At 37.0% G+C, this 27,581-nt stretch overlaps 3 protein-coding genes, 1 long non-coding RNA gene and 1 pseudogene across 6 annotated transcripts; 3 read left to right on the top strand and 2 right to left on the bottom strand.

The window, feature by feature from the left end:
* Positions 1-449: 449 nt before the first annotated feature.
* On the top strand, positions 450-1,925 carry LOC114724257 (uncharacterized). The gene is made up of 2 exons (XR_003738299.1): positions 450-570; positions 1,696-1,925. It is a non-coding gene; the product is annotated as an uncharacterized LOC114724257 (long non-coding RNA).
* Positions 1,926-3,702: 1,777 nt separating this feature from the next.
* Positions 3,703-9,065, bottom strand: LOC114724251 (calcium-dependent protein kinase 29-like; annotated as a pseudogene).
* Positions 9,066-10,219: 1,154 nt separating this feature from the next.
* On the bottom strand, positions 10,220-11,886 carry LOC114724221 (probable nucleoredoxin 2). Its single transcript, XM_028910541.1, has 3 exons — positions 11,765-11,886; positions 11,173-11,667; positions 10,220-10,850 (listed from the first exon to the last, which is right to left on the bottom strand). Exons 1-3 carry the CDS (start codon positions 11,780-11,782, stop codon positions 10,242-10,244), a joined length of 1,122 nt encoding a protein of 373 aa, XP_028766374.1. The 5' UTR covers positions 11,783-11,886; the 3' UTR covers positions 10,220-10,241.
* A 5,822-nt stretch (positions 11,887-17,708) lies between these two features.
* LOC114723300 (E3 ubiquitin-protein ligase ATL23-like) lies at positions 17,709-18,095 on the top strand. The gene has a single exon (XM_028909496.1). It carries the CDS (start codon positions 17,709-17,711, stop codon positions 18,093-18,095), a length of 387 nt encoding a protein of 128 aa, XP_028765329.1.
* A 3,406-nt stretch (positions 18,096-21,501) lies between these two features.
* On the top strand, positions 21,502-25,353 carry LOC114723200 (probable 26S proteasome non-ATPase regulatory subunit 3). Of its 3 annotated transcripts, none has more exons than XM_028909360.1 (9): positions 21,502-21,582; positions 21,683-21,829; positions 21,949-22,139; positions 22,894-23,031; positions 23,116-23,252; positions 23,380-23,434; positions 23,506-23,616; positions 23,791-24,030; positions 24,668-25,353. In XM_028909360.1, the coding sequence occupies exons 2-9, from the start codon at positions 21,751-21,753 to the stop codon at positions 25,178-25,180; spliced, it is 1,464 nt and encodes a 487-aa protein (XP_028765193.1). In that variant the 5' UTR covers positions 21,502-21,582; positions 21,683-21,750; the 3' UTR covers positions 25,181-25,353. The 3 variants fall into 3 exon arrangements, with proteins under 3 accessions (XP_028765193.1, XP_028765210.1, XP_028765201.1); XM_028909377.1 differs by having other exon boundaries at positions 21,559-21,578; XM_028909368.1 differs by having other exon boundaries at positions 21,566-21,587.
* Positions 25,354-27,581: the final 2,228 nt, after the last annotated feature.

Here is a 27,581-nt window from a genome sequence, read left to right as displayed (position 1 = left end):
CATGACATTCACTAATCCAGACAAGATGTGAATGGATTGGAGCTGCATATCGACGGTAACGACGTGCAGAAGCTTACATGATCAATTTAATCTTTAATATAATCACTATATAAAGAAAATACACGCTCAGTAAAAGAACAGGAATGAATCCTATTTTTAATTAGATCAACATAAACGTTCTAACTAAATGAATTAAAACTCTTTTTTCTTCGAAAATATTTAATATTCTATTGATTTTTTTAAGTCATATGCAATGCGATTATTTAATTAAGTGACATCTCGTAAAATTTAATTGTGAAAATACTTAGTTTATTGTATATATGTTATTCAATGGGGAAAAAAATGATTCATGAAATTAAACCTAAGGGAACATTTATCGGATGCGGATCTATTGACGAGCGGAGGGAAACGGAGAGGATTCGGAATTTTAGATAATTGATCTATGCTTCCAGGTGGTTGTCCCGTTATTAGGGGAAACAAATGGTCTTCAACGAAATGGATGCATCTTGAGGAGTACAAGGTCTAAGACACTACCTGTACGGGTACATCTTGAGATCAATAGGAAAATAGGTATGCAATCAATGCACGCGTCTCCATTCCTGTTCTTTACTCTTAATCAAGTGGGGAGTATGGTGGTTTCAAAAGCTGAAGGATTAAGTCGCATGCTTTACATTGATATTGATGTCCAATCGATAAATCAATAATCAGTAAATAGTAAATACTCCTCCGGTCCTAATTATAAGATCCAATTGACTTATTTGAGGAGATTAAGGAAGTAAGTTAAGTTGGTTATTTATAATAAATAAGTGTTGTCATTCCTAAAATATCCTTGCTAATTAAGTATATTGGCTAAAACTATCATTATTAGAAGGATTATCTTGAAAAAAAATGCATAAATATAAGAGACAAAATGGATTGGGGTCTTATAATTAGGACCAAATAAAAAGTCAAATAGGGTCTTATAATAAGGACTGGAGGAGGAGATTATAGGAAATAAGTACTGGCAGATTATTTTAATTTTATGTAATATACTTAACGATATGTATTGCTTTCAAAACTTTACATGAAAGATGAAAACCTAACCAGCAGGGTAGGGGGTCAGTAGTTTGGACATTGCACAGTTAATAATATACTCCCTCTGGTCCTTTTTATAGTTAGAGAAATCCTACATGTTACAATTAGTTATTTCTGGTAAAATGTTAAAAACATCCTTAATAAATATCTTTAGTTAAAGGAATTTAGTTGCTTAAGGGGGGGTTTTGGATTAGTTTTTTTTAGAAATGATTTTACGGTGTTTAAAGTATGTATGTGAAAAGAGTTTTGTCTCGACTTATATGAAAGTAGTTTTTTTTTTTAATGCTTTTAAGGGGTTATAAAGAAGTTTCATAGTTAGGAATATTAGATGAAAAAAATACTTACGACAAAATATGCATGCAACAGTTCTTTAATAGGTACCGAAGGGAGTATTGATATGATTAAATTAGGTCTCATGCGTTTGCAAGTGGTGCAAAATAGATTAGACGGCATTATACATAGTTAATGAACAAAGAATCTCGTCACACTTTTTTTGGGGGGGGGGGGTTTGAAAAGCTCGTCACACTTTTTATATCTAGTATTGAGACATTAATTATGTGACATAAGTCTTCCGTGTTAGTTCCCCTTTTCTTTTTCTCACTTGGTAATTTCTTATTGCAGGATTCACGTATATTCCTTGCTAGACTGCCTAGTGACATTTTTGTCTTCTGAGGTGCCTCCGTATTCTTTTTCCCCTGTACAGAACAATAATGCTTGGTGATTTGTGTGGCGAGCATGATCTTAGCGTTGCTTTTTTCAGCACCAGGTTTGCCAGGTGTTTTTGATTGTTGAACAAACTGAAAAGCAATACATTGTTGTCATTTTCCTTTCTATCGCACGTTATTTTTATCTTTGAACATAAGATATACTCTTCCGGTCCTAAATATAAGATCCATTTTGTAGTACAATTTACATTACAAAGTGGGTCATATATTTAGGATCGGAGGAGTAATTACATTTAAATGCCAACAAGCATGCTAAATGAATTATAAAATCCAAAACTAACCAGTCAACGTTTTTTTTTTAAATTTTTGTGCATACCTAGAATATAAATATCTTATGAGTTTGTAGGAACTGGGAAAGGAAGAAGGAAGATTGTCACACAAGTCTAATTTTTAAAAAACCGGAATGATATTAGAGGATAGAGAAAGGAAAATTAATTAAAAACTTTCAATCTCATTGCTTTTTTTTTTTTTCCCAAATAGTACTTGTTAAAATTTCTAATCCCCTCCTTTTATTACACTCAAACGGTCAAACAAAACAATAGGTCAATTAATATATTTTTTTTCTGTGGGGTAGAAGTTATTTTAAGAACTTATTATATTTTATAATTTGCTGCTTTATGCATGCTAAAAAATAAACAATAATTTAATTTTTGCTGCAATTTATTATTATATGCATATTGAAAATATAAGCAATAAATTATTTTATTCAGAATTTATTATTCTGTAAAAATTAAAATTTAAAACAATAAAAATTGTTTACCTTTACAACTCAGAGAGAATGATAAACAAGAAAACTAAAAATTACTAAATCTTAAATCAGATTTATTAACAATTTATTTGGTGTTGACAATATAAAATTTACAAATAATAGTAAATTTTTGTTAACATTTCTCATTTGGTATTTACTAATTTTTAGCTTTTTTTATTATTATTATTTTTCTACAATTTATATAAATTAAATTTGTAATTTCAGCGCGAGGCCATATCCGCTGTTTTATTACAGGCCTCATTAATTATACATTTGTCAATTGTGAAACTCATGCAGTTTTTCCCCGTCAAACGGCCTCATATTTTCCCAACCTGATTTAAATCTTTTGGAAAGCAAGTAGTAAAGACCTCTTCCCGTAAAAATAGATATTCCTTCCCCTTAAAATAAAAAGAAAGAAAGATATTCCCTTAATTAGCAGGCAGCGCTGAAGAAGACGCTATAGATAGCTGGCCTAAATGCTAATCAATCAATCTGTTGATGGTTTATTGAGCCTAAACCCTAAATCGTCTTATGATGATTTAACTCAAAGCAGTCAGTAATACGATCAACGGATGCAAGGGATCAGGGAGATCATAACCCACTATAGAGGAAAGTACAATTAAAATCATGTCATTATTAATTACGTTATACAATAAAGGCAACCTTTCGCTGAGTTTGAGGCAACATCAGTATGGTCAAAAAACAAAGGCCAAAACGTGTTAGATTTCTTCCAACGAAACGGATGCTAGAAAGTTCACAGGTGACATCAGAGTAAGGTGATAATTCCCTAATCCCTTTTCTTTATAAACATAATTGCAATTAAAATTCTGCAATTGCATTATACATTATTTTAATTAGTTTTATTACTATATTTAAACACTAATAAGATTTAATTTTATTTTTTGAATTAAATCAAAACACTTTAATTTGAGAGATTATGACAGGAAATGAGATTTGTTCACCCCTTTTTTAAATCTTTCCCCAGGCTTAAAAGAAATTTACAAATTTCTAATTTCAAAACATCAGGATCTGAAAAAATCCCACCCAAGTTTTTATTATTTGCTTCCTCTTAAATTTTGTCGATGGCCCTCAACATTTGCTCTGACAGTCTGACTAGAGGGAAATCAGGCTTATTTACCAATAACTAATGTTAAGTGAATGTGTCCCATTAATGCAGGGGGTGGATATTAAACAGAGAGATAAATATAAATTGGCAGCGTAACAAATTGCTAAGCATACAAGAAAGCAGTGACGCCGTTAAGTTTATTCAAAGCACGAGAGAATAGTGATAGAAGCAATTGAGAGTGGAAATGGCAGCACATAGCAATCAAAATCCATAATGCCTTTGGCTTATTATCACGTTGGATACATTATTTCATTCTCACACACTCGTCTCATCCCGCGTTCTTCATCATAGCCACAAACTCCTCGTAATTGATCCTGCCATCCTGCACCCAGAAATGGGGACTCGTCATCAATCAAATCTTGCAACATATAATATAATTCACAAACCAACACCATTCAACTTACTTTATCAGTGTCCACATCGTCGATCACTTCATCTATCGTGGCTTCATCCCCCATTCCGTATTCAGTCAATGCCTGCCTAAGCTCCTCTCTCGTGATATATCTGATCAATATCCACCCAAGTAAGAAACAACTTCACTCAGCAACAGACTAACATAATAACTTGTTTATTTATGATTCTGATTCAAGTTACAGTCTTGCACTATAATTTCCCAGAATAAACAGTTTCGGGTGATCAATTTCATTATATGCATTCCCATGTATACTAACCCACTGTTATCCTTGTCGAAGTATTGGAAAGCCTTGAACAAGTTCTCTTCCTTCTCAGTCTGTGCCGATGCATGGTGGCAGTTATGAATTCATAATAATCAATAGTTCCATTCTTGTCAACATCAGCCTGAAGACACCCAACCACCAACAATATTCATCATTCAATTTTTCTGTTCTTACGGCATTCGAAGAGGCTCAAAATTCTCATCAATTAAATAACTTGGTTCACAACCCCCCCCAAAAAAAAAATCCACTGGTATTGAACTTACAGCATCCATCAACTGCCGTATTTCAGATTCGTTAAGTTTGGATCCCAATTTGGACAATCCAGCTCTGAGTTCTTCAAGTGTGATCGTGCCACTGTTATCTGTATCCATATTGTGGAACATTTGTTTCAAGCCCTTGATTTCTTCCTCTGATAGGTTTTGTGCTATTACCTTCCAAAAATCCAACCTTCGGTTACTAAGGGTAAAAGAGGCAAGTACCAAGTAAAATAAAATGACTTTGCATGACACGATGTCCAAATGTTCCACGAATCAAACAGAAATTCTGTGGAACATGGACATGCATTCTTTCCGGTAGCATTGAAATTCAGGCCTTTTTCTTAAGCACTAACAGGAATTAGACCATAACTTCAAATCCAGAAAGAAACTCCCTATAATTCACAGACAAACAAAAGGCTGGAGCCTGGAAGTTACCTTCAGGGCAAGTTTCTTCATTTTGTTCATTGCTCTGAACTGTTTCATCCTAATTAAAACGGCACTGTCTATAGGCTTATCAGATGCTTGACCACCCACTTTCATCCATGGATGTTCTGTTTCAAATGCATAACAATATTTATAATTTTTCTGTAATGAAAAACCGGTTTACATACTAAACATGACAAGTTATTTGTTGGAATCTACATAATAACGGAAGAGTTATGCGTTTAAACTCAACTACATACTCACCAAGGGCATCAGCGGCTGTGATGCGTTTCTTGGGATCATATGCCAACATTTTTCTGATCAAATCCTTGGCAGAAGCTGAAATAGAAGGCCATGGTTGGCTTTCAAGATCCGGTTTGCCTTCCAGAATAGCATTAAATATGCCTTTCTCGTTCTCTGGAAATTTTTGACCCATTATGTCAATAAAACGAAGATATAAATATGGACACAACAAATGTGGAGGGAACAAGAGAGTGGAAGAGATATTGCATAATTGCAGAGTACAGTTGAACAAGAACAGAGGCAGGCATTATATCCTTACCAGCCCAAAACGGAGGCACCCCACTAAGGAGGATGTATAAAATGACTCCTGCACTCCACACATCTATCTCTTTTCCATAATTCCGTCTTAGAACCTCCGGGGCCACATAGTACGAACTTCCCACGACTTCCTTATACTCTTTACCTGCATCAAATCTTATTATTATTGTTACTACACTTCATAAGAATGTATTGATAAAAACTTGCTGGGAAAGAAACGAATTGAAATTGATAACGATAACGATGCTTGCTCTATCGAACGCTTTTCTGAGGCATTTTGCATCAAGTGCAGAAATCGCTCATCCCAGAACGTCCTAGATAACATGCTAACCTTGCTTGTTTCCCAAGGTTATTGATCGTGTTGCATATTTCCCAATAGTCATATTGTGGGTATGGCCCCAGAAAATAACCAGTGAGCATGATGGTCCCACTAATCTGTGGGCTTCAGATCTGCCCTCTGCTTTCCCCACTAAATGTGAACCAGTTTACTCCGTTTACTTGTCACTGTCCGACTTTCGCACAGAAGATCGTTTACTCGGTTGACTTCTCGTTTCACTTTTTAATCGACGACTTGGTCAATCACTCATCCTGTCGCCCGGTCCTTGAAATTTACTCGGTTAAATTCCACTCTATTATGCCTGACTCATATTATCTTCTCTTTATGTTCTAAAGACATGCACTTTATACACAGACTTTGTTTAAAAATATAAGAGCAGCAGTCTTATAATTATTGTATCATTATTCATATAAATAGAGTATAGCATAACTATCTACTATGTACATATTCACTCTCCGCTTATGAAAATAACTAATTTTATAAATCCACTATCAAAATAGAAGATTAAAAAAAATATAATTTTTCAAAAGAACACGTCTTTTTTATAAAGAAAAATTAACATTATTCTTAATATTATTTTCATCATATTATATAAATTCAAGACTCAAGAGATTGTTATGCTCCATGCATGCGGAAGGAAGATGGAGATGGATCATGGAAACAAAAAATATATCCAGAAAATCCTCCAAACAGCCCCGCCCTTTTTTAAGTTGGGAAAAAAAAAATTCCCCTTCTCCGGAAATATTGTTCATCAGCGGACAGTATAAAGGCTGCCTCAGTCAATGTTGTTATTGCTTGACACTTTGCGTAAATCACACTTCAAGGAAGTAGAAAAGTAGTTGGAATTTAAAAAAAAAAACTTTTATAGAATGGAAAAGGAATCAAAAGGAATATGGAATCGAAAATTTTTTTGGGGGGCGAAAATGGAAAAGAGAGGGAAGAAGAGAAATGGCAGAAATTGGGAAAACGCATGGAGGAACAAACCTGGCTCAATGAAGACAGAGGCGCCAAAATTCATGGCTTTCAAGGGAGAATTGGGTTGCCTTGTGGCCAACAAGAAATTTTCGGGCTTAAGGTCCCGATGCATCACCCCCATGAAATGACAAACGTGAACCACGTTGACGACTTGCCTGAATATGACGGCAGCTTCGTCCTCGCAGTAAACCCCTCTGGCAATAATGCGATCAAAAAGCTCCCCGCCGGAACACAACTCCATAACCAAATGCACGTGATGCCAGTCCTCGTAAGCTCCCTTGAATTCCACTATGTTAGGCTGCCCCGTCAGGTGCTGCAGGATCATAATTTCCTTCTTCACATCGTCGATTCCCCTCCGGCTGCTCATCTTTCTCCTTGATATGGACTTACAAGCGTACTTGAGTCCGGTGAGCTTTTCGGTGCAGAGATAAGTGGTGCCGAATTGGCCCCTTCCTAACTCTTTGTCCAGAGTGTAGTGTGTTTTGATGTCAAAATACGGTTTGCCCAGAACGGGACCGAGTTGAGGGTGGGAGGAAGAGGAAGAGGGGGAGGGGGAGGCGGAGGGCGGGGCGGGATGAGGAGGATGTTGGTTTCTCTTTGGCAGTTGTTGGTAGTGACGATGGGCTGGCGAATCAGGGGAGGATTTGCTGAAGCATAACCCCATTTTTTAAAGAGATCGGGGGTGATGAAGAAGTTGGGAATGGAGGAGCATCTCGGTAAAGGCCGGGCCAATAGATTTACATGTGGGGATGAAAGTGCTGTGATCCTCTGCTCCTTTCAAGGGATGCCCTGCTTTGTCCCCCGCCACGCTTCTCCTCAGCATCATTCCCTTTTTGTTAGCACTACGCTTTGCTTTGCTTTGATGCTTTCGTTACTCCACCATGCGTTTCGCTCCCCTAAACGTGTTCTACTTCTCTCGTTTTATTCTACCCTCCTTGACGGTTACACAACCCAATGCCCTTCGGCCGGGCCCCACCGAAGAATATTCTATCCCATTTCTACCCGCCCCAAAGACTATGCCAATTAAGGGTCCGTTTGGATTGGGTGGAAAAGGCAGCTTATTTTTAATATGACTTTTAGAAAAGTAAGATCAAGTAAAAGTTAAATTAGATGAGGTAGATTGTATTTAGATTGGGGTTTAAAAAAGTTAATTTATAAAAATGAAATTGGTAGAAAGTTGTTTGAATTATAATTAAGTAAAAGTAAGTTTGTTTGAGTAAAAGAAATGGGACTCACGCTTTGTCTTTTTCTCTTCACTTTTTCAACTCTATAAGCTGTAATTTTTAGTTTTTGGCTTAAGTGTATGATTTTGACATAAGCTCTTAATTTTTTTAAACTCTATACACTCAAACATATTAAAAGTTAAAAGCGACGTAAAAGCTACTTAAATGTGACTCCAAACAGGCACTAAGTATGTACTCAAACTCAATTTGACGTAATTTGGGCCTGGGCTCATCCATACTACGGAAGTGAAAAATGAGAAGAAGGGGGAGCACAAACCGGGCTCGATGAAGACGGAGAGTCCAAAACCGGTGGCCTTCATGGGGGCGTGATCGTCCTGGCTGGTCATCAAGAAATTCTCGGGCTTCAAGTCCCGATGCATCACTCCCATGAAATGGCACACGTGAACCACCGTCACGATCTGCCGGATCAGCGCCGCCGCTTCCTTCTCGGAATAATTCCCTTTGGCGATGATGCGATCAAACAGGTCCCCGCCGGTGCACAGTTCCATGACCAAGTACACGTTCTGCCTGTCCTCGTATGCGCCCCTGAATTCCACTATGTTTGGCTGCCCCGACAGATGCTGCAGTATCAGTATTCTCTCTCCGCACGTCCTCTATCTTCCTCCTTCCTCGTCAGCTTCCCCTCGCTATGCTTTTGCACGCATACTTTCTCCCCGTCCTCTTCTCTGTGCACAGATAAGTCACCCCGGACTGCCCTCTCCCCAGTTCCTTCTCCAGCTCGTACATCATCCTTACGTCTACGTAGGGCCTTCCCAGCACCGGCCCGACCTGCGCTTGCGAAGTAGGTGCTGGTTTGACGTCGTGCAGATGATCCTCGTACGTCTGCTTGCGAGGGCGGCCAGGAGAGAAGTCCGAGGAGTCAATGGGAATTTCATGCTGAGAGTTACAACAAAGCGCCTTGAAGAAACCAAGTCCCATGGCTCTCCCTCGACCTCTCGTAATTTGTTCACCTTAATATAGCTTGCTTGACTTTCATCAATGGAGCTTATATATAAACACACACACACATGCATATTTAGGCAAATAAGGTGCATTTCTCGTTGGCTTTGATGAGAGGGTAGGGAGAACAACTTGGTGGCTTTGCGCTGAAGAAGAGATCCGATTCCATGAGTCCTCGCTGGGGATTGGTATGTGTGGCATGAGCAGCAAGACATGTATCTGATTCAAAATCGTCTGCACGCTTTGCATCTTCGCCATTTCTTATACAAAACCCCTCCATATCTCCTTTTCTTTTGGCTTTTTTCCTTGTACTTTCCTAATAAATAACCATAATGCCGTTGAGTCACATATATAATACATAATAATCGTTTTGATTTTACTGATGAGAGATAAAACTTCTCAAGATAAAAGTAAGTTATCACGTAATTCTCACCTAATTAAATGCATTAGTTAGCTATCATGCCATATTACTCTAATTGGAGCTTTGGAGTGACCTCAGTCAAGTTGAAAAAATTAGCAGAAAATGCCCCACTCATGACACGTGGGCCTCGCCTCTGAGGGACTTACTTTATTCCATAGTTGATATATCACTTTAACCCGCCTTGATTTTAAAATTAACTTATTAAATATGCTTTTTTTAATTTTTTTTTTCTTTTTGTAATAACATGGTTATATATTTAGTGAAAGAACGACATAAAAAAAATGATATATATACATATACATATGTTACATTCGTATTTTTCTCTATCTTCGTATGATTATTCAAATTCTTATGGCTAGACATGAACTGTATAACCGTGAATAATATATTTTATCTTTTGAAACAGCACAATGCATAAAAGAAATCATACACGTTCTAGATTTAAAAATCATTTTATAACTTCTTCATTCAATCACACACTCATTAATTAATAGCAAAAGTAGATAGCTGAGACTGATCGAGAAGTTTACATGACGCGCATGCACTGAACAGAAACTCTCGCTAATTAATTAGTGAATAGCACATGCGTAGCCTTACAGTTTGATCCCCCTAAATTCATCTATGTGGGAAAGTAAGTACATTCAGACGAGGCTAGAAAACTAAAGGATGGCACTCCGGTCAAGCAAACACTAGAGGAGAGACGTTAAACTGAGGTGACTGGGCTGAGGAGGAGGCTAGCGATCCACAGGCGTGACGCACTTTGGGTGCACTTCGTAGCCACATTGGAGGCACTGGTAGGCCCAGCTGGAGCCCTGTTCGTCGCAGACACAGCAAATGAAGGGGCCTCCGCCGTTGCCGTCGGATACGAGATTGAGATGGTGGCGATGGCCCTCGTGAGCGACCAACGTGGGAAGCCCCCTGGCCTCTTCCTCCATCTGTTTCTCCAGCGACTCCACCCGGGCACGGGTGAAGGGGTATGCATTCTCGCGGTACAAGTTGATGAGGCTCCTGCCGTGTCTGGTTATGGTCTTGCCATCAGGACCTATTATCACCAGGCATGGTATTCCCTGCACATCGAAGTGCCTCGCCAGCTTCTTCATCTCCGCATCCCCGTATGGCAGCGCCAACCACGGCATGCTTCCGAAATACGACTGGAAAGACGCCTCGTCTCTGTCGTTGGATATCAGCACGATCTCAAAGTCCTCCTCTCCTTTCTCCGCCAACACCTGCTTTATCTTTTCGTATATCCCTATGAGTTTGGGAGTGAACTTCTGCTCCGGCACGCACCACTGCGCTGAGAAGTACAGCCCTGTTGTTTTACCCACCAACGATGCAACCGGTACCTGCATGTCCACGTACGCTACCTCACACCCATCAGCCTCACAATTAAGCACCATGCCAATTGTGCTTGCCATCTAAACCTTACCACGTAGATAACATGCAGGCACGCTTTACACACACCCGTGCATGTTCAATCCCGAGTCATCATTCCCCCCCCCCCCCCCACACACACACACACACATATCTGTAAATCAGTCCAACATCATGACAAGTATTTCTTAATACTGATTCAACGTATAATTTCTGCGATATGATATGGGCACACACATGTACACACACACACAGATAAATATCTGCGATATGATATGGGCAAGATATGTATACCTGCCGGGATCCTGGGTGGCCCAAAACACAGTCCCTACCGGGGCCGGTCAGTAAATTAGTCAAAGTCTGGTTTTCGTGCTTGTCCCTCTCTTCCTGATGAAGCTGCTCTAGCCTTTCCTTGGTAAACGGATAGGCCTGCGCTCCAAATCGATAAATGACATTAACTCCATCACGCAAAGTTGCTTCCTCTTTAGCGTCGTGGGGTTGCAATATCACTAAACAAGGAACGCCTTCGACGTCGTACTTCCTATTCAGCGCTTTCTTTGTTTCCAAATCAGAAAACGGAATTGCCAGCCATGGCATTTGGCCGTAAAAGATATCAAAGGCGTCCGTGTCTTCGTCAGAGGACACGTAGATAATCTCAAACTCTGACGCATTCTTCTTCAGCTCCTCGTAAACGCCGACCAGCATTTGGGTGAATCTCCGGCACGGCGGATACCAGTTAGCGGCGAATAAGAGCCCCAGTATTTTTCCTTCAACATCAGAAACTTTCACCTGCGCACGCAATTTCCAACTAATCAGCAATCACGACGTACAATTCTTGTGTGTGTACTATACATATGTATATATATATATACCATATTCCATATACCTCAATTAGCTGATTCATCAATAAGATGCGTGTTACGAGATGTACGTTCTCCACTTTGGTATGTTAAAAGCGGAAGCACGCACGCACTCATAAGAGCATCGATACTTTTATGTTAGCTAGGTAGTTTCGTGTGAGTAGAGGGAAGGGGGGAATGAGGTAGGACCACCCAAACTGGGTACAATTTTGTGGATTTTATAACAGTTAGAAATGTAACAAATTAATGAGCATTGTCATAGAATATATAAACCAAATGGAAATAGTACTCGAGGCTCAAATTAATCACACCGACAAAGGAGTAGTGCGAAAGGCTATAAAAGTACGAGTCCTAACAAGGAACCAAAATCATGAAAGGGATGGGGTCCCGAAGTGGAACACGTGTAACGCTCAAGGAATGATTTTAGGGACACTTGTCCCTTGGCTAGAGATATGCTCAGCTGTCTACATATTATATATTCCCCGTTTTATAATATACAAGTTTACTTTAACCACCTTTCATCCCAAAATATCAGTTAAAAACTAGTTATAATATTAAACATGTAAAAAATTTGTAAAACTTTTTAAATATATATCTGCTTGGCAAAAAGTCGCCATTACATTAATTATAATATATTTAGTATTTATAAAATTATACAGAAGACAAAACAGGAAAACAAAATTAAATGTCTTGGATCTATGAAACAAAATTTCGAAATCAAGTAAACGAAAATAATTTATATAGCGAACAAAGGGGGGGGGGGGAGGAAGAAGAAGCTACAAATATTGATTGGGCATGTGAATAGCTCGTGAGTGGTTAAACCACTCCGAAATCATCAAATCAAGCTAACACCACTACATATCACACTCCTACCTATGTATCTGCATCTCTTAAATACTTGATCGCCCTCTCTATCAGAAGAGGAAAATATAATGCTATGAACACCCTAAAAGACTATGTGCGAGCTTTAATTATTTATATAGGATATCCCCGTGGTTCTGGATGGTCGCCCGGGTAGCAGCCCCCATGTCGATCAGTAAGAAAAAGACTTTGCACATAAATATAATACATAAAATATGGATATAATCCGTATGATTATGAAGCTTATGGGTAGACCATCCAATATCGTCAGCCTTTTGAGTTGAGCACCTAAATTCGCCGGAAAATATCAAGCCCATCATATATTGTTTCGAACCCTAGAAATCTCGAGTGGCCGGGAAGTAGCGATAAGAGACCTTGCCTCTTCTCCTAGAGCTACCTGTAATTCCAGACTCGGGTTGCGTGTCGTTAAAGAAGAGAAGGCGGCAGACGAACCATTTTCATGAAAATATATGATGAAGTTCCGGTTTTCTCGATTATGATCAACGCTAAAAGTACGAATAACTAGAGTTTCTCCAGCACAGAAATTGCAGATCCATGTATATAATAAGATTAACGCTAGTTGTAAGTGATCACAGCAGAACTCGATATCAAATACGGGGCAACGCAATAACCATCCCCCACAGGACAAAATACCAAGAAAGGTAAAGGCTTTGGTTAAATTCCCAGCGAAAGTCGTGTGGTTTATGCATTCATTCATTCCGCAAATCATACCTCACTTTAAGGGTATAATTACCTGCTCCTCATCCACATGGAACATGATGCTGCCGCGCCCCTATCTTGTTGCCACGATACCGTCTTCCCTCAGGGGTCGCATAATGCCGGGTAAGAATAAGGAGAGCGATGGGGCCGCCTGTATGGCCCCAGGCCAACTCTCGCTGGCCTGTGCTCCACCAGAGTCCCACCCGATTAAGGTCCGTGCTGCTCTCGAACGCTTTGACATTTGATGTCACCTACGCAAATGCCGCTTCCTCGACACCTGTCCTCTTCTTGCTTCCTTGCTTTTATTATTTTATTTCCGTGCCACATCCTTTAGTTCCCCAACCCCAATTATTATTTTTGGGGCAATTCACAGTTTCACGCAAACGTGGTGCGCGACTGCTCTGCCTTTTTGGTAGAGAAATTATTGCATGTTAACTATGGTCCAAGTGTCAGGAAAGCAATACTCCATGAATAAGAAGAGAGAATGCATGCGCATTGAAAATATGAAACATGATTGTCCTCGTGTATAACATCTAATTAATTAATTTAATTAGATTAAAAATATTATTTAAATTAATTAATATGATATTTTTTAAAATATCCTAAATATTTTTTAATTCTATTTCTCTTTTAACTGCTTAATTATTATTAAAACAATAGTAATAGAATTAATTTTAAAAAGTTAATAACTATATAAAATAAATCTTACATGTAAGATTAATATCGGTTTCGAGTACTATTTCATATATCTGGAGTATTCCCGTTCGTGATTGTCTCACTGTTTCCAATAATCTTTTCCTACAGCTGTACTTTAGCCAATAAAAGCATTCCGCATATAAAGAATGGTTGGGAAGTTAAGATAGTTTATTGGAGCGAAGCGAGTGTCCGTAGGTTAAAAAATCGTTAAAAAATATGAATTAATTATATCATTGCCATGTTTAATACTGTTTCGGTTATTAATAAAGAACTTAATATATTTTATCTCTTATAATTATCTTTTCTTTAAGATAGTCTTTCTAATAATTATAATTTGAACTAATATATTTAATTAATTAGTAAGGATATTTAAAAAGATAATACTCCTCCGGTCCTTATTATAAGATCCAATTTGACTTTTTATTTGGTCCTAATTATAAGACCCAATCCATTTTTCTCTTATATTTATGTATTTTTTTCCAAGATAATCCTTCTAATAATGATAGTTTTAGCCAATATACTTAATTAGCAAGGATATTTTAGGAATAACAACACTTATTTATTTATTATAAATAACCAACTTAACTTACTTCCTTAATCTCCTCAAATAAATCAATTGGGTCTTATAATTAGGACCGGAGAGTACCTGTTTATTATAAATAAACTAACTTAATTCATTTTCTTAACATATTTAATTTAGTTAACTAACTTCTATATTTATCACAAAAGGTAGTACTACTTTCTCTTTCCTCTCGTATCAAAATGTGCACGATGTCTGCTCCTTATTAAAAACTCCCTGCATGTTTAATAAAAATATAAATAATTATGAAATTTCCCAACTAATTAACCAATCTCCCATACACGACAACTTCTTATTGAGGGTAATTTTGAGACTTCGTAAGAAAATACTACCTCTAGTCTTTAATATAAGATCTTGTTTGACTTTTATTTTGGTCCTAAATATAAGACCCTAGTCTACTTTGTCTCATATATTTATTTTTTTTTCAAAGTAGCCCTTCTAATAATGAAAATTCTAGTCAATACACTTGATTAGTAAGGATATTTTAGGAAAGACAACACCTATTTAGGACAAATAACTAACTCAACTTACTTCATTAATCTCCTCAAATTAGTCAACTAACTCTTATAATTAGGACCGGAGGTAGTAACTAATTTTGACTAATCTTATTTACTCGCGTAGATTAGTTAATTGGATTCTGAAGGGAGTACCGTGAATGGTCACCATGCTATTTCTCAATGGATATTTTGAAGTTATGAGTATCAAACTAATATATTTAATTAATTAGTAAGGATATTTTAAAAAAGATAATACCTGTTTATTATAAAAAAACAAACTTAACTCGTTTTCTTAACTTATTTAAATTAATTAACTAGTTCTTATATTTAAAACAGGAGCTAATATTACTTTCTCTTTCCTCTCATATCAAAATGTGCTCGAGGTCTGCTCCTTATTAAAAACTCCCTGCATGTTTAATAAAAATATAAATAATTATGAAATTTCCCAACTAATTAATCAATCTCCCATACACGACAACTTCTTATTGGGGGTAATTTTGAGACTTCGTAAGAAGATAACTAGTTTTGACTCATCTTATTTACTCGCGTAGATTAGGTAATTGGAGTCTGAAGGGAGTGCCGTGAATGGTCACCATACTATTTCTCAGTGGATATTTTGAAGTTATGAGTATCACGTCATTCAAAGATAAATTATTAAATTAAAACGAGAGAGTAAAATTGAAAATTTTAAGTGAACGATCCATTAAAAAATGCTCTATTCAACATATATGATTGTCTTGATATTATGAATTACTCATGATACTATTTATAAAAGAGAGAGAAGACTTTTTTTCTAGTAGGATAGTAAGAGAAATTTTTTATATGGATGTATAATTTTATCCTTAATTTATTATTATGTTGGTTTTGTTTACAAAATGTATAATATGTATTAAATAAGAATAACTTTTGAATGTTGTTGAATTTTAAAGAAAGATCAATGAAGTTTAAAATTTTTTTTATCTATATGAAATATGTTGAAAGTGGCTTAGTATTATTAAATATGAAGTCAATATTTAAATTTTGATGTAAGGACTGATATATATTAAATAATTATATTCAGGTGGCAATACGTATGGCGTCCATATACACATGGTTTGCCATCTTTGCATGACATTCACTAATCTAGACAAGATGTGAATGGATTGGAGCTGCATATCGACGGTAACGACGTGCAGAAGCTTACACGATCAATTTAATCTTCAATATAATCACTATATAAAGAAAATACACGCTCAGTAAAAGAACAGGAATGAATTCTATTTTTAATTAGATCAACATAAACGTTCTAACTAAATGAAAAATCGGAATTAAAACTCTTTGTTCTTCAAAAATATTTAATATTCTATTGATTTTTTTTAAGTCATATGCAATGCGATTATTTAATTAAGTGACATCTCGTAAAATTTAATTGTGAAAATACTTAGTTTATTGGATATGTTATTCAATGGGAAAAAAATGATTCATGAAATTAAACCTAGGGTGTGTTTGGTTGGGGGGAGGGGAGGGGAGGGAAAATGAGCCCCTCCCCTCATTTGGTTAAAAATTTTGGAGGGGAGGGGAGCTAAAATGTCCCCTCTCCTCCCTCCTCCCATTTTGGCTCCCCTCCAAATTGGGGGTTTTTGGAGGGGAGCCAAAATTTTGGACAATTATGCCTTTATGATTTTTTTAATATTCCACTTCTACCCATAAAATATATTATTATAATATTTATTTTAAATAAAAAATATATTATCCTAAGTAAAAAAATAAAAAATATATACATTATTATAATTAAAAATATATTATAAAAATTATTTAAAAATAAAAAATTATTTAAATAAAAAATTATAATATTATAAAATTAATTGTTTTTTATAAATATATTATTTATTAAATATATTTTAAAGCTGGAAAAAAAGATAGCCTAAAGAAAATAAAATTTCATTTTTCTTAGAGCATATAAAATTTGTTAATTTGATTATTTTAAATATATTATTATATTAATTAGAATAAAAAATTACTATACCAATTTTTTAATACACATATTAACATGATAAGACTGAATTTTTATTAAATTATATAATTTAAATTAAGATGTAAATTAATTTATATAATATATCAATAAAAAACATAAACTAATATGTAAGGGTAAAATGGTAAATTGATTATTACTACCCTCCCCTCCCCTCCTTGAACCAAACAATGGATCATTAAATACCCTCCCCTCCCCTCCTTTTTAATCAAACCAAACAAGGTGAGCATGAAACCTCCCCTCCCCTCAAACCAAACAGGCCCTAAGGGAACATTTATCGGATGCGGATCTATTGACGAGCGGAGGGAAACGGAGAGGATTCGGAAATCCAAAGCAACGGCCAATAATCCACGGCACCGCCTGTCCCAGTCACGGCAAGGCGATCTGCGGACGCTGAAGGAGTCCAACTTTGTAGAGAATTGAATAAATAGTACCAAGCAGGAACATGAGCTGGCAATTAACGTCATAACCAGGCCCCATCCCCGCCACTCTCCTGCTTGACGTTATCCCAGTCCACAACCGATCCACGTCATCCTCTGCACATAAGGCTTAATCTTACTTTCCCATCTAGCTACCCTCCACCCAAAAAAAAAAACAAACAAACAATGCTCAGCTCTCCTCTCCTTGCTCTCTTCCTGCCCTGCTTCGGCATGGCCGCTCTTTTCCTCGTCTACTTCTGCCTTCTCCGGTGCGCCATTTCCGGCCACCCCGATCGCCCGCTTCCCCTCAATTCCCTTTCCCCGGACGGCCTCTCTGCTTCCGAGCTTCATCAATTGCCCACAATCACCGGCCAAGACCTGCTCACTCCCACTGAGTGCGCCGTCTGCCTCGGCGACATCGACGAGGACCACCCCGTTCGCCTCATTCCCGCCTGCAATCACGCTTTCCATTTGGAATGCGCCGATACCTGGCTCTCCCACCATCGTCTCTGCCCTCTTTGTAAAGCCAACCTTCATCCTCAACTCTTCACTCCTTCACAAAACTCCTGTTGATTGGGACAGTCGAATTAATTAACAGCCAGTTTGTTGATACAGAAGCCATCGTTGCTTTTTGGATTGAATATGTGTGCCTCTTGCTTACTCGGGAGGAGCTCGCATGGATCACTGGGAGGGTGCGTGCGTGATTAATCTGGTTTTCATGGCTTGTAAAACTTATTTTTTGTGACTGAAAATTTACTATCTTTTATAAAATAACATCACTGAGTTTTCTTTTTTCAAAATCAAAACGACCTTCCCATTATTTGAGGCTTTTCTGTTCAATTATGCTGCTGGGGGTTTGGATTTTCCGACAGAAGGGGACGGTTCGATCGGATGAGAAAATCCATGAGTTCTGGATGGATAGATTTGGGTCTCGTCGACTTTATCAGTGACTCTGATCAGTAGAACAGAGTTCTGCTGGAAACAAGAAGAGAGGCACAAGGAACAAAGAGCTGCGTACCATGTTAAATAAAATAATAAATATACATGCGACTCGAATATCGAATACAGATCAAAGCCTATAATGTATATTAGATATTGGAGAAAAAGAATGATAACTAACAACACTATCTGGAAAAAAAAAATCAATGTAAGATAAGAACCTCTAATTTAAACTGTACATGTAGACATTTGTACGGTCAATTTTAAAGCTTCAATTGTTTTCTTTTTTAACTCCGGCTCATGGATTTTACCGGGTTCTCCCGAGTCTCAGCAGAACAGAGTCATGTTGGAAACGAGAAGAAAGAGCGAATTCTGGGTGAAAGCCGGTCATTAAAAGGAAAAAGGCGCATCAGTACCAGAAGGCGGGAAACAAAGATGCTGCTTTATCCTCGTGCGAATCAAATATTGAATATGAAGTTTCAGGTGGAATTGATCTAATAAATTTGAATAAATTAAAAAATTAGTTAATTTAATTCTTTGTAATAAATATATATTTTTAATCTTCTTGCTAATTATATATATCGGCTAAGATTATCATTAAATAAAATTTTTAACATATATAACTATTATAAGAACTGTTTAAAAAAAAAAATTACCTCCGACCTAATTACAAGATCTTATTTGTAAGGCATTAAAAGATCTTGTTTGTATGACATCTTTTAATGTCTTACAAATAAAATCTTGTAATTAAGACCGGAGATAACAATTAAATATAAAAAAACTAAATTGTAATCTAAATCAAATTAAAATTAATTTTTATATTAAAGACTGAATTAGTATATTACGCACTGAGAGGGAAAAAATTAAACTTTGATGTTAAAATTTTAGGGGCACGCGGGCAAGGAAGAAGACACTGTGTGTATGGTGGCGACACGTCACGGGGTCATTGTGATTACGTGGCTCCATGAATGACGAAAGACAAGCTTAACAGTCTGGTTCCAGTGGGCCTCACATAGTCACATGTCTGATCTCTTAAAAAGGGCTGTGTGCGCATGGGTACCTGGGAAGAAAAATGGTAGAGTATGATGCTGCTCCGTGCCAGCCAATTTATGGTAGGGTCCGCCCCGGAATGTATTATGTGTGTTTGTTTTGCTTATATTCAAGGCAAATACTTCAATATTTTTCATCTTTTCATGGTAGGGTCCGCCCTGGGCCTCACGTGGTCACGTCTCTGATCTCTCAAAAATTTTATTTATTTGTTAATCATTAAATTTTGATTTTTTCCATCTTTTTTTTGCCAGATTAATATTTTTCATCTTAAATATACTGCTCCATCCTATCTAATTTACAGTAAAAAATTAATTCTCTAGCAAAAAATTAAAAAGTTAATTAAAAAAATCCATTATAGACTGCTTTTATTTAACCACGTGTTTTGGTCATTAACAACACAACACAGCTTCTTAATTTCTATTCTTTAATACTCTTTAAGGACATTTTTGGAAAAATACTAATTAAGCATACATCAAAAACGCTTCATAGTTGTAATTTAATTCAATGTCACGTTGCTGTAAAAAATTAAAAGGGTGTCTGGATATTTTCTAAAATGCTTTTTAAAATACTTTTCTGTAAATCGAGATAAACTCTCCTATGTATTTATTTTGTATGCTATAAAATTGTTTCTAAAATTATAATTTGGTGTTTATCAAAACACTCTAACCTTTTTAACATAGCAGCAAACAGATAGACTCGATTTTGAAAAGCAATCTGCCAATCTCACATATCATCTTTAGAGGAAGAGTAAGCAGGGGCAGGGTGAGTGAGAGAAGCGGAGGTTTGTGCTTTAAAAGTTGTTCATGTTTTATCAGGTATATTTACTTTTGTTTTTTATTGCTTATTCGAGAATTATAATCTTTAACTCCAGAACTAAATCATTTTCCTGTATATGAGTAATGAGAAGAACATTTAGATTCCTAAAAATGAAATTTAATTAATCAGGATGAATCGCGATTTTTCTTGAACGATTGATCAGTGTAGAGGTCAACAATTTCAAATTGGATTAGTTTACTATAAAAAAACATTACAAGTCATGCTATTTATAAATAATCATTATGTTCTTATTAAATATCACGACTCTAGTTCTTAATATAAATTACTTTTAATTATTCTATTAGATTAAAAAAGTGAGTTAAATTTTAAAGTAACCTGACTCTTTAATCATAAAAAATAATGCCTTCTCATATACTTTTTGACACATTATTGATTTTTTTCTTCTATAACTTAAAGTATTTTTGAGTTGCTATGAATTTAAAATTAATTTTAATTGCGTTGAGAATATTAAAATTAAAACTCTCTAATTGAATTCTGGCTCATGTTGTTTTCTTATGAAGATGAGACGGTTCACCTAAATAACAGTTTTTGATTATATTTAAAATCACAAATTCCTTTAACAACCCAGAGGAGGAGGGAGCATTCGATTGATATGACTAGGGTACAACGGAAATAATGAAGGGTGAGGGCAAGGAAACAAAGAACTACTGCGCCCTGACGCCCCGAAAACCTACAAGCGTTGTCCCTATACTGTTTGTTGAATTAACCTCAAAACTAAGGGAGTGTTTGGATAAAAACCAAACCATGGTTTCAGAAGTGTTTTTACGGATTACGAAGTAAATATGTGGAAGAGATTACCTCGTTTTGTAAAAAAATGCTTCTGAAACCACGGTTTTGAAGCACTCAAACAGAGCCTAAACCTCATACGAGGGAAGTGGAACGGAAGAGAGGTGTGAACAAATTTTAATAAGCTTAATTTAAAAAATAAAAAAACAAGGTTATAAAACTTGGATGAAGAAAAGATAAAAGATGAAAAAAAAACACTTTTAACTTTTTAAATTAAGCTTATTAAAATTTGTTCACATTTCTCTCATCGAGGCAACAGCAAAACACTTTGCTCAGAGTAATAAAATAATTTAAAATTTAAAATATTTTTTGGGCAAAAAAATGTTTTTTAGGTAATAGATAATCATTTTTCCGTTTGCGTTGGCAGGCCAAGTTCAACTCTGCAGAGAAAGGACTGAGGTAGCTGAAAACCCTACGAGCGTCTCAATAGCGGACTCGATCCGCGTTCGTGAGTTGCATTTGCAAAACTTTGGTTTCTCAATTTGATTTGTAATGCTCACCTAGTTTGCTAGTTCTTGAACTTGAATTTTATTCGATGCTTTGCTTAGGGTTTAGTGCTCGATAAACTCTAGGGCTAAAAAGTGGAAGGAGGCGATTGTTGTAGAATATCTCCAAAATGACTCAAGACGTGGAAATGAAAGATCATGCTACTCCTTCGCATTCTGTTTCCTCAGCTGTTCCATCCACTTTGCAGCGTAAGGATCGGGTCGCAAAATTACTCCAGCGGCGATTTCATATCGTCTATATTTCTTAACTTCAAGAATTCAAAAGTAAATCAGTTAGATTTTGCTGTTGTTGGTAATTGACCTTGCAGATTTGAAGGAAATAGCATCCCTTATCGAGACCGGTTCCTATTCAAAGGAAGTTCGTAGAATTGCTCGTGCTATTCGCCTTACAATTGCTTTGAGACGGAAATTGACAGCATCGGTGCTCTCATCTTTTCTCGACCACGTTCTTACTCCAGGTTCTGAAGCTCATTCCAGATTGTCTGCCTATGTTCCCAAGGTATTTTTCTGATCTTCTAGTTATTTTGAAGCTTACTCATAAATTCAGCGATTGTGCCTGTTGAAATTTTTTTTTTCCTAGTTAACTATGTTTTGCTCTCTGTTCAGGGTGTTATGTTTTGATTCTGGGCCTTTTTTTTTTTTGCCTCTCTCTTAAACTATATTAGGATTTGGTACATAATTTTGAGTCATATAAAATGCAGCTCTGTTAAAAACCTCAAATACCGAAGGCGTTAACGGATTGTGAGGAAGTTAGGTGTTCTGCATCTGCATGGTCATTTGTTTAGCAGCATTTCTCCTTTTATTTCTGAGAAACGCTCCAAGTCAGCGTCTTTGACTTCAGTCATTTTGAAGGTTGAATTTAAGGGGCATCATCTCCATGATATCTCTCTCGAGATGGATGCTGATTATCTGCTTAATTCTTCTTACATGCCCCGTTCCAATCACATGCAGTACTTGGTTCATAGCTGATTGAAATATTTAGTTGCATTGAATAATATGTTCAATTTCTTTCTGAAAGTCGGTTTTCATGCAGTAGGTTATCTGTAATCTGTTTCAGTATAGGGAGAGTCATTATATCCATGTTTACCCTCTGGTCAGTTACTCATGGCTGAAATTTGAAATTTCAAATGACTTTGATTTGTTTTATTGATTGACAAGAGAACTGTGTGAAGAAATTTTTAACCATTTATTGCTATCTTTTTAACGGATGCCATGGTTTGAATCCTATTTGTTGTTGCTGGCTTTATCTATAGGAGGACGAGCATGAGATGGAAGTGGATACTGCAACATCTGCTGTTCAAGTCCCATCTAAACACCTACTGCCTGAGCTAGAGATCTACTGCTACTTGCTCGTCCTACTGTTTCTTATTGATCAGAAAAGATACAATGAGGTCGGTGCTGTCTTCTTAAAATTCAATGTGTGGAGCATTTGACAGCTGATTATATGCTAAAGGTGATTGGATTCTTCATTTTAGGCCAAGACCTGTTCCTCAGTGAGTATTGGTCGACTGAAGAATCTGAACAGAAGAACTGTTGATGTCATTGCTTCCAGACTATACTTCTATTACTCTTATAGCTATGAACTGACGGGAGACCTTGCTGAAATTCGGGGGTGAGTTAGGTGTTAATCTGTGTAATGTATGCATAGAAGTTCTGATGTTATGGCTTGCTTTATGTTAGATACTTTTCTGTAAAGGAAAAAGATGAATTTGATCTAACTCTTAATTGAATGGTCTCAGCAACCTCCTTGCATTGCACCGTATTGCCACTCTCCGCCACGATGAGCTGGGTCAGGTTTGTTTCATCTGAATTAATTATTTTTCACATGTGCTTGGAACATGCACTAACATCATGATGGGGTGCAGGAAACACTTCTTAATCTGTTACTTCGTAATTACCTCCACTACAACCTATATGACCAAGCAGAGAAGTTAAGGTCTAAGGCACCACGATTTGGAGCACATTCAAACCAGCAGGTATGGTGGTTTTGTTATTCTGGGCATCGAATAAGGAGTTTTCTAGTCAATAAATGTAATGTTCTACATGGCCATGCCATTTTGAACCCTCAATTAATTTGCATCTAAACCTTGGTGAAATTTAATTGTTTTTCTTACCTTTTCCTTGGCATGTTCTGTTGTATTTTTATCCAGTTCTGTCGTTATCTCTTCTACCTTGGGAAGATTCGAACCATACAGTTGGAGTATACCGATGCAAAAGAGTCACTCCTGCAGGCTGCCCGAAAGGCTCCAGCATCAGCACGAGGCTTTCGAATTCAATGTAATAAGTGGGCTGTAATTGTGCGCCTGCTGTTGGGAGAAACACCTGAAAGGACTATCTTTATGCAGAGAGGAGCGGAGAAAGCCTTGAAGCCTTACTTTGAGCTTACAAACGTAAGTTAATATGGTTAACTGAAGCTAGTTATAATATTATTTTTGGCTTAGGTTCTCTAGGTATAACTTTGTCCCTACAATCTAGCTTTTTTAGCATGGAAAGTGTAACTTATTAGACGAAAAAGTGGTCCTAGTGTCGTAACTTAGTGTGTCTTTCTTCATTCATCTTTTAAGTCTCATCCTTCTGTGCTCATTATTGTTAGCGCTAGCGTGCTACTTCATTGACTTCTTTCATTTTTGCGCTTGCTTGGTTTGTTCATTGGCCAATTCTAGTTATTCTCTTTCTAGCCTTTTTTTTTTTTTAATTTTTTTTTTAAGTGAGGGAGACACTGAAGGCCTAAGGTTGCAAGTGGGATTAAACTTACAGCTTCCCACTTACAAGGAAGCATTTATGCCATTGGGCTATAAGGCCATTGACTCTCTTCCTAGCTTTAATCATTCATAAGCACATATACATCTCTACTTCCTTCAAGATTTCTAATCCATTGTCATTACTCTTTCGGAACTTTTTTTATACGCAAACTGATTTTGAGGACTTCCTTCCCATTGCAAGTACAATTTAAATTTTTTATTACCAGAGTGACCTGTCTCCTTTGTCCTAGATCATGTAGTATTTGTTTTTGTTGTGGGATTTCAGGCAGTGCGCATTGGTGATCTGGAGCTGTTTAGGAATGTTGCAGAAAAGTTTGCTACCACTTTCAGTACGGATGGGACTCATAATTTGATTGTTCGGCTGCGACATAATGTTATCCGAACTGGCTTGCGCAACATCAGCGTGTCTTATTCTCGCATCTCACTTGCTGATGTAGCTCAAAAATTGAGGTTGAACTCTGCTAACCCTGTTGCAGATGCTGAGAGCATTGTAGCCAAGGCCATCCGCGATGGGGCAATTGATGCTACATTGGATCATGCTAACGGGTGGATGGTATCCAAGGAAACTGGAGATATTTACTCCACTAACGAACCTCAATTGGCTTTTAATTCTCGAATTGCCTTCTGTCTTAACATGCACAATGAAGCCATTAGGGCACTGCGTTTCCCACCTAACACACACAAGGAAAAGGAAAGTGCTGAGAAAAGGAGAGAGAGGCAACAACAAGAGCAAGAACTGGCCAAGCACATAGCGGAAGAGGACGATGACGATTTCTGAAAGCAATTTTTTTTTTTTTTGGTTCTCAGTTGCAGTCAGAATTTCTATTATTTTGCTCTTTATTTCCCTTTGAAGAACTTGTATAATTATGTCTGTTTCATGAAAGTGGAATTATTTTGTACGTGGAAAATCTCATGATTCCATTAAGCCCTTTATCATATTGATATCATCACTATTTCTTTCCTTTATTTATCATTATCCGAATGCTCTTTGTATTAGTAGTTTGGAGCTCGGGGAATTTTCTTACACACTGGGATGGTAAGCATTGATTTCTTCCCCAACTTGGAACCTAGGTGTAATATGGATGGCCTTGCCCTTTAAGATGTTAGTTTGTAGGTAGTGGGTCTTTTCCCCCTTCAATATTACTTTTATCATCAGCACTATTTTCGCCTGAGACTTGGTCCACTTGGAGTAGTTCGAGGAGCATCGGGCGCAACTTCGTCGCTTTGCTTGTCATGCTGTCGTAGCACAGAATAAATACCACGGGTCCATGAGATATCTCATTCTTATAGAAGTCATTCCAAATCAAAGATGATACTAAATGGATGTCCAGCATCTTCTGTGATCTAATTAGAGAGCCTTGAGATCCGTCCTGCTCAGTGAAAAAATACAATGAATCAGCCGGTTATTATTTGATAAGATAGATCGCGGTTCGCCACGGCTTTTCGCAAGATTGATTGATGATGATAATTGAACTCGCGCTCGTGCATCTTGATTTGTTCTTTAATAAAAATTTAGTTGAACCTGCTGTAAGGATCAGAGGCATGGAGAAGAAACACGAAAATTGATTTCTGGAGATGGAGAAGGACCACGCCGGAGGTCACTGGGATGGAGGTGAAAACGGGAGCGGCGGAGGGGACGACGGTGGATGGACAAATCTAGAGAGGCAGCACAGAGAAGAAATATTGAGGACAAATATCTGAAAAGTTGTGACATGGGGCAAAAATGGCATACACCGACTTCGCGGAAGCCCAGCCGGTTCCAGTTTCCCAGGGATGGAACCGTTTCGTGGAGTTCGGTGGAAGCCCTTTGAGAGGCGGATTCTTGCATACCAAATAAGCAATTCTCAGATTTCTGTTTCGCTTCCTAAGCTCCCTTTTTTTTTTTGTGTGTGTGTGTAATCCAAAGACCTAAGCTCCAAGTGTAGGTCCTCTGGGGTGCCAAATGGGTTATTACTTTCGGGCTTTGAATATTTATGAGCAACTTTGCTCTCTGATATGAACAACTCTGCTATATTTATTTGTATTAGACGTCTGTTATTCTATGACAGCAAGATGGTAGTTGGAGTTCACCATCTTCACCCGACTAGAAAATATTCTAAAGCCGGATGCTTACAGCTCACCGAGTATTGGTATTTTGCTTTAGATCATTCTCACCAATAAAATTTGGAAACTTTTGTCCAATTTTTCCAAAAAATTATCATATCACACTAGTAGAAGGAGCAATAAATAAAAAAGAAGTAAAAGCCACGAAATTGACAGACAATATGCTAAGCCGAAGGCGTTGCTGGCCCATATGAGCCGGGGTCCCGTATGCCATGGCAATTTTAACATGCAGATGCTAGCAAATAGTAATGTCTGACAAGAAGTGAAGGTAAAAACGATGGTGATATTAAACCAGAATGATAAAGCCACTTTAAGATTACCAAGAGTTCTGTATTGGTTGAACCCGGATAGCTAACCTTTCCGTTGATTTATATTTTATAGCTGGGTTTCGGACTTCAGTAATCAGAGTTGTTTTGTTGTGTCTATCAATCAAATCATTCTAACAGATCTCAAATTGTAGTGGATTTTTTGGCCAAAAAAAAATTGTAGTGGATTCAGTAACAAGTACAATAAGCCATCTGCAACAACAAGAACCACATGAATTTGGGTCAGCCAATCGTTTCTGCTTGATCAATGTTTTATATCTTACTTCTGGTCCTGCTTTCCTCTCACAATCCAATCAAATTTTGGGCTCCATTTTGGTACGAAGAAAATGGATGGAAGGAAAGAGAAGGAAAAATATTAAAGAACTCGATTTAAAAAATTAAAAAAATAAGATTAAAAACTTTTAATTAATTTTTGTTACTTTTTTGCTTTGTCAAATTTTTAATACCTCAGTTCTTTAATTTTCTAGACTGAGCTCATTCAAAAATTTTTTTATTCCCTTCATTTCATTTCTCACGTGCCAAACAGTACCTAACTCTTTGCTTCACTAAGGTCCCAAAACAAAAAACTTTCACTTCAGAAATGTACCATATATTACTTATAATGGAAGGGGGTTGGCTTTTAAAAGGAGAGTACCAAATGCAAATTTCACAGGATATGCTTCAAATACACTACTCCACTCTGGGTCGCTGACGATTACCAAATATATTAACAACCATGTCCTCCTAACGACTCCATATCGACGCCAGCCA

The sequence above is a fragment of the Neltuma alba genome, unplaced genomic scaffold, assembly GCF_004799145.2.
Source record: "Neltuma alba isolate B1F8T4 unplaced genomic scaffold, ASM479914v2 tig00002374_pilon, whole genome shotgun sequence".
Taxonomy (NCBI): Eukaryota; Viridiplantae; Streptophyta; class Magnoliopsida; order Fabales; family Fabaceae; genus Neltuma; species Neltuma alba.
The sequence above is the reverse complement of the archived record's forward strand: the minus strand, read 5'-3'. Positions and strand labels throughout refer to the sequence as shown.

Bases quoted from the DNA above. Each gene is read 5' to 3' on its own strand.
- LOC114724221 (XM_028910541.1), bottom strand. The intron at 10,851-11,172 runs GTATACATATCT...GTGGACATGCAG, and splicing joins GCCACCCAGGATCCCGGCAG to GTACCGGTTGCATCGTTGGT.
- LOC114723300 (XM_028909496.1), top strand. From the start codon at position 17,709: ATGCTCAGCTCTCCTCTCCTTGCTCTCTTCCTGCCCTGCTTCGGCATG.
- LOC114723200 (XM_028909360.1), top strand. From the start codon at position 21,751: ATGACTCAAGACGTGGAAATGAAAGATCATGCTACTCCTTCGCATTCT. The intron at 21,830-21,948 runs GTAAGGATCGGG...TTGACCTTGCAG, and splicing joins TGTTCCATCCACTTTGCAGC to ATTTGAAGGAAATAGCATCC. The intron at 23,253-23,379 runs GTGAGTTAGGTG...GAATGGTCTCAG, and splicing joins GACCTTGCTGAAATTCGGGG to CAACCTCCTTGCATTGCACC.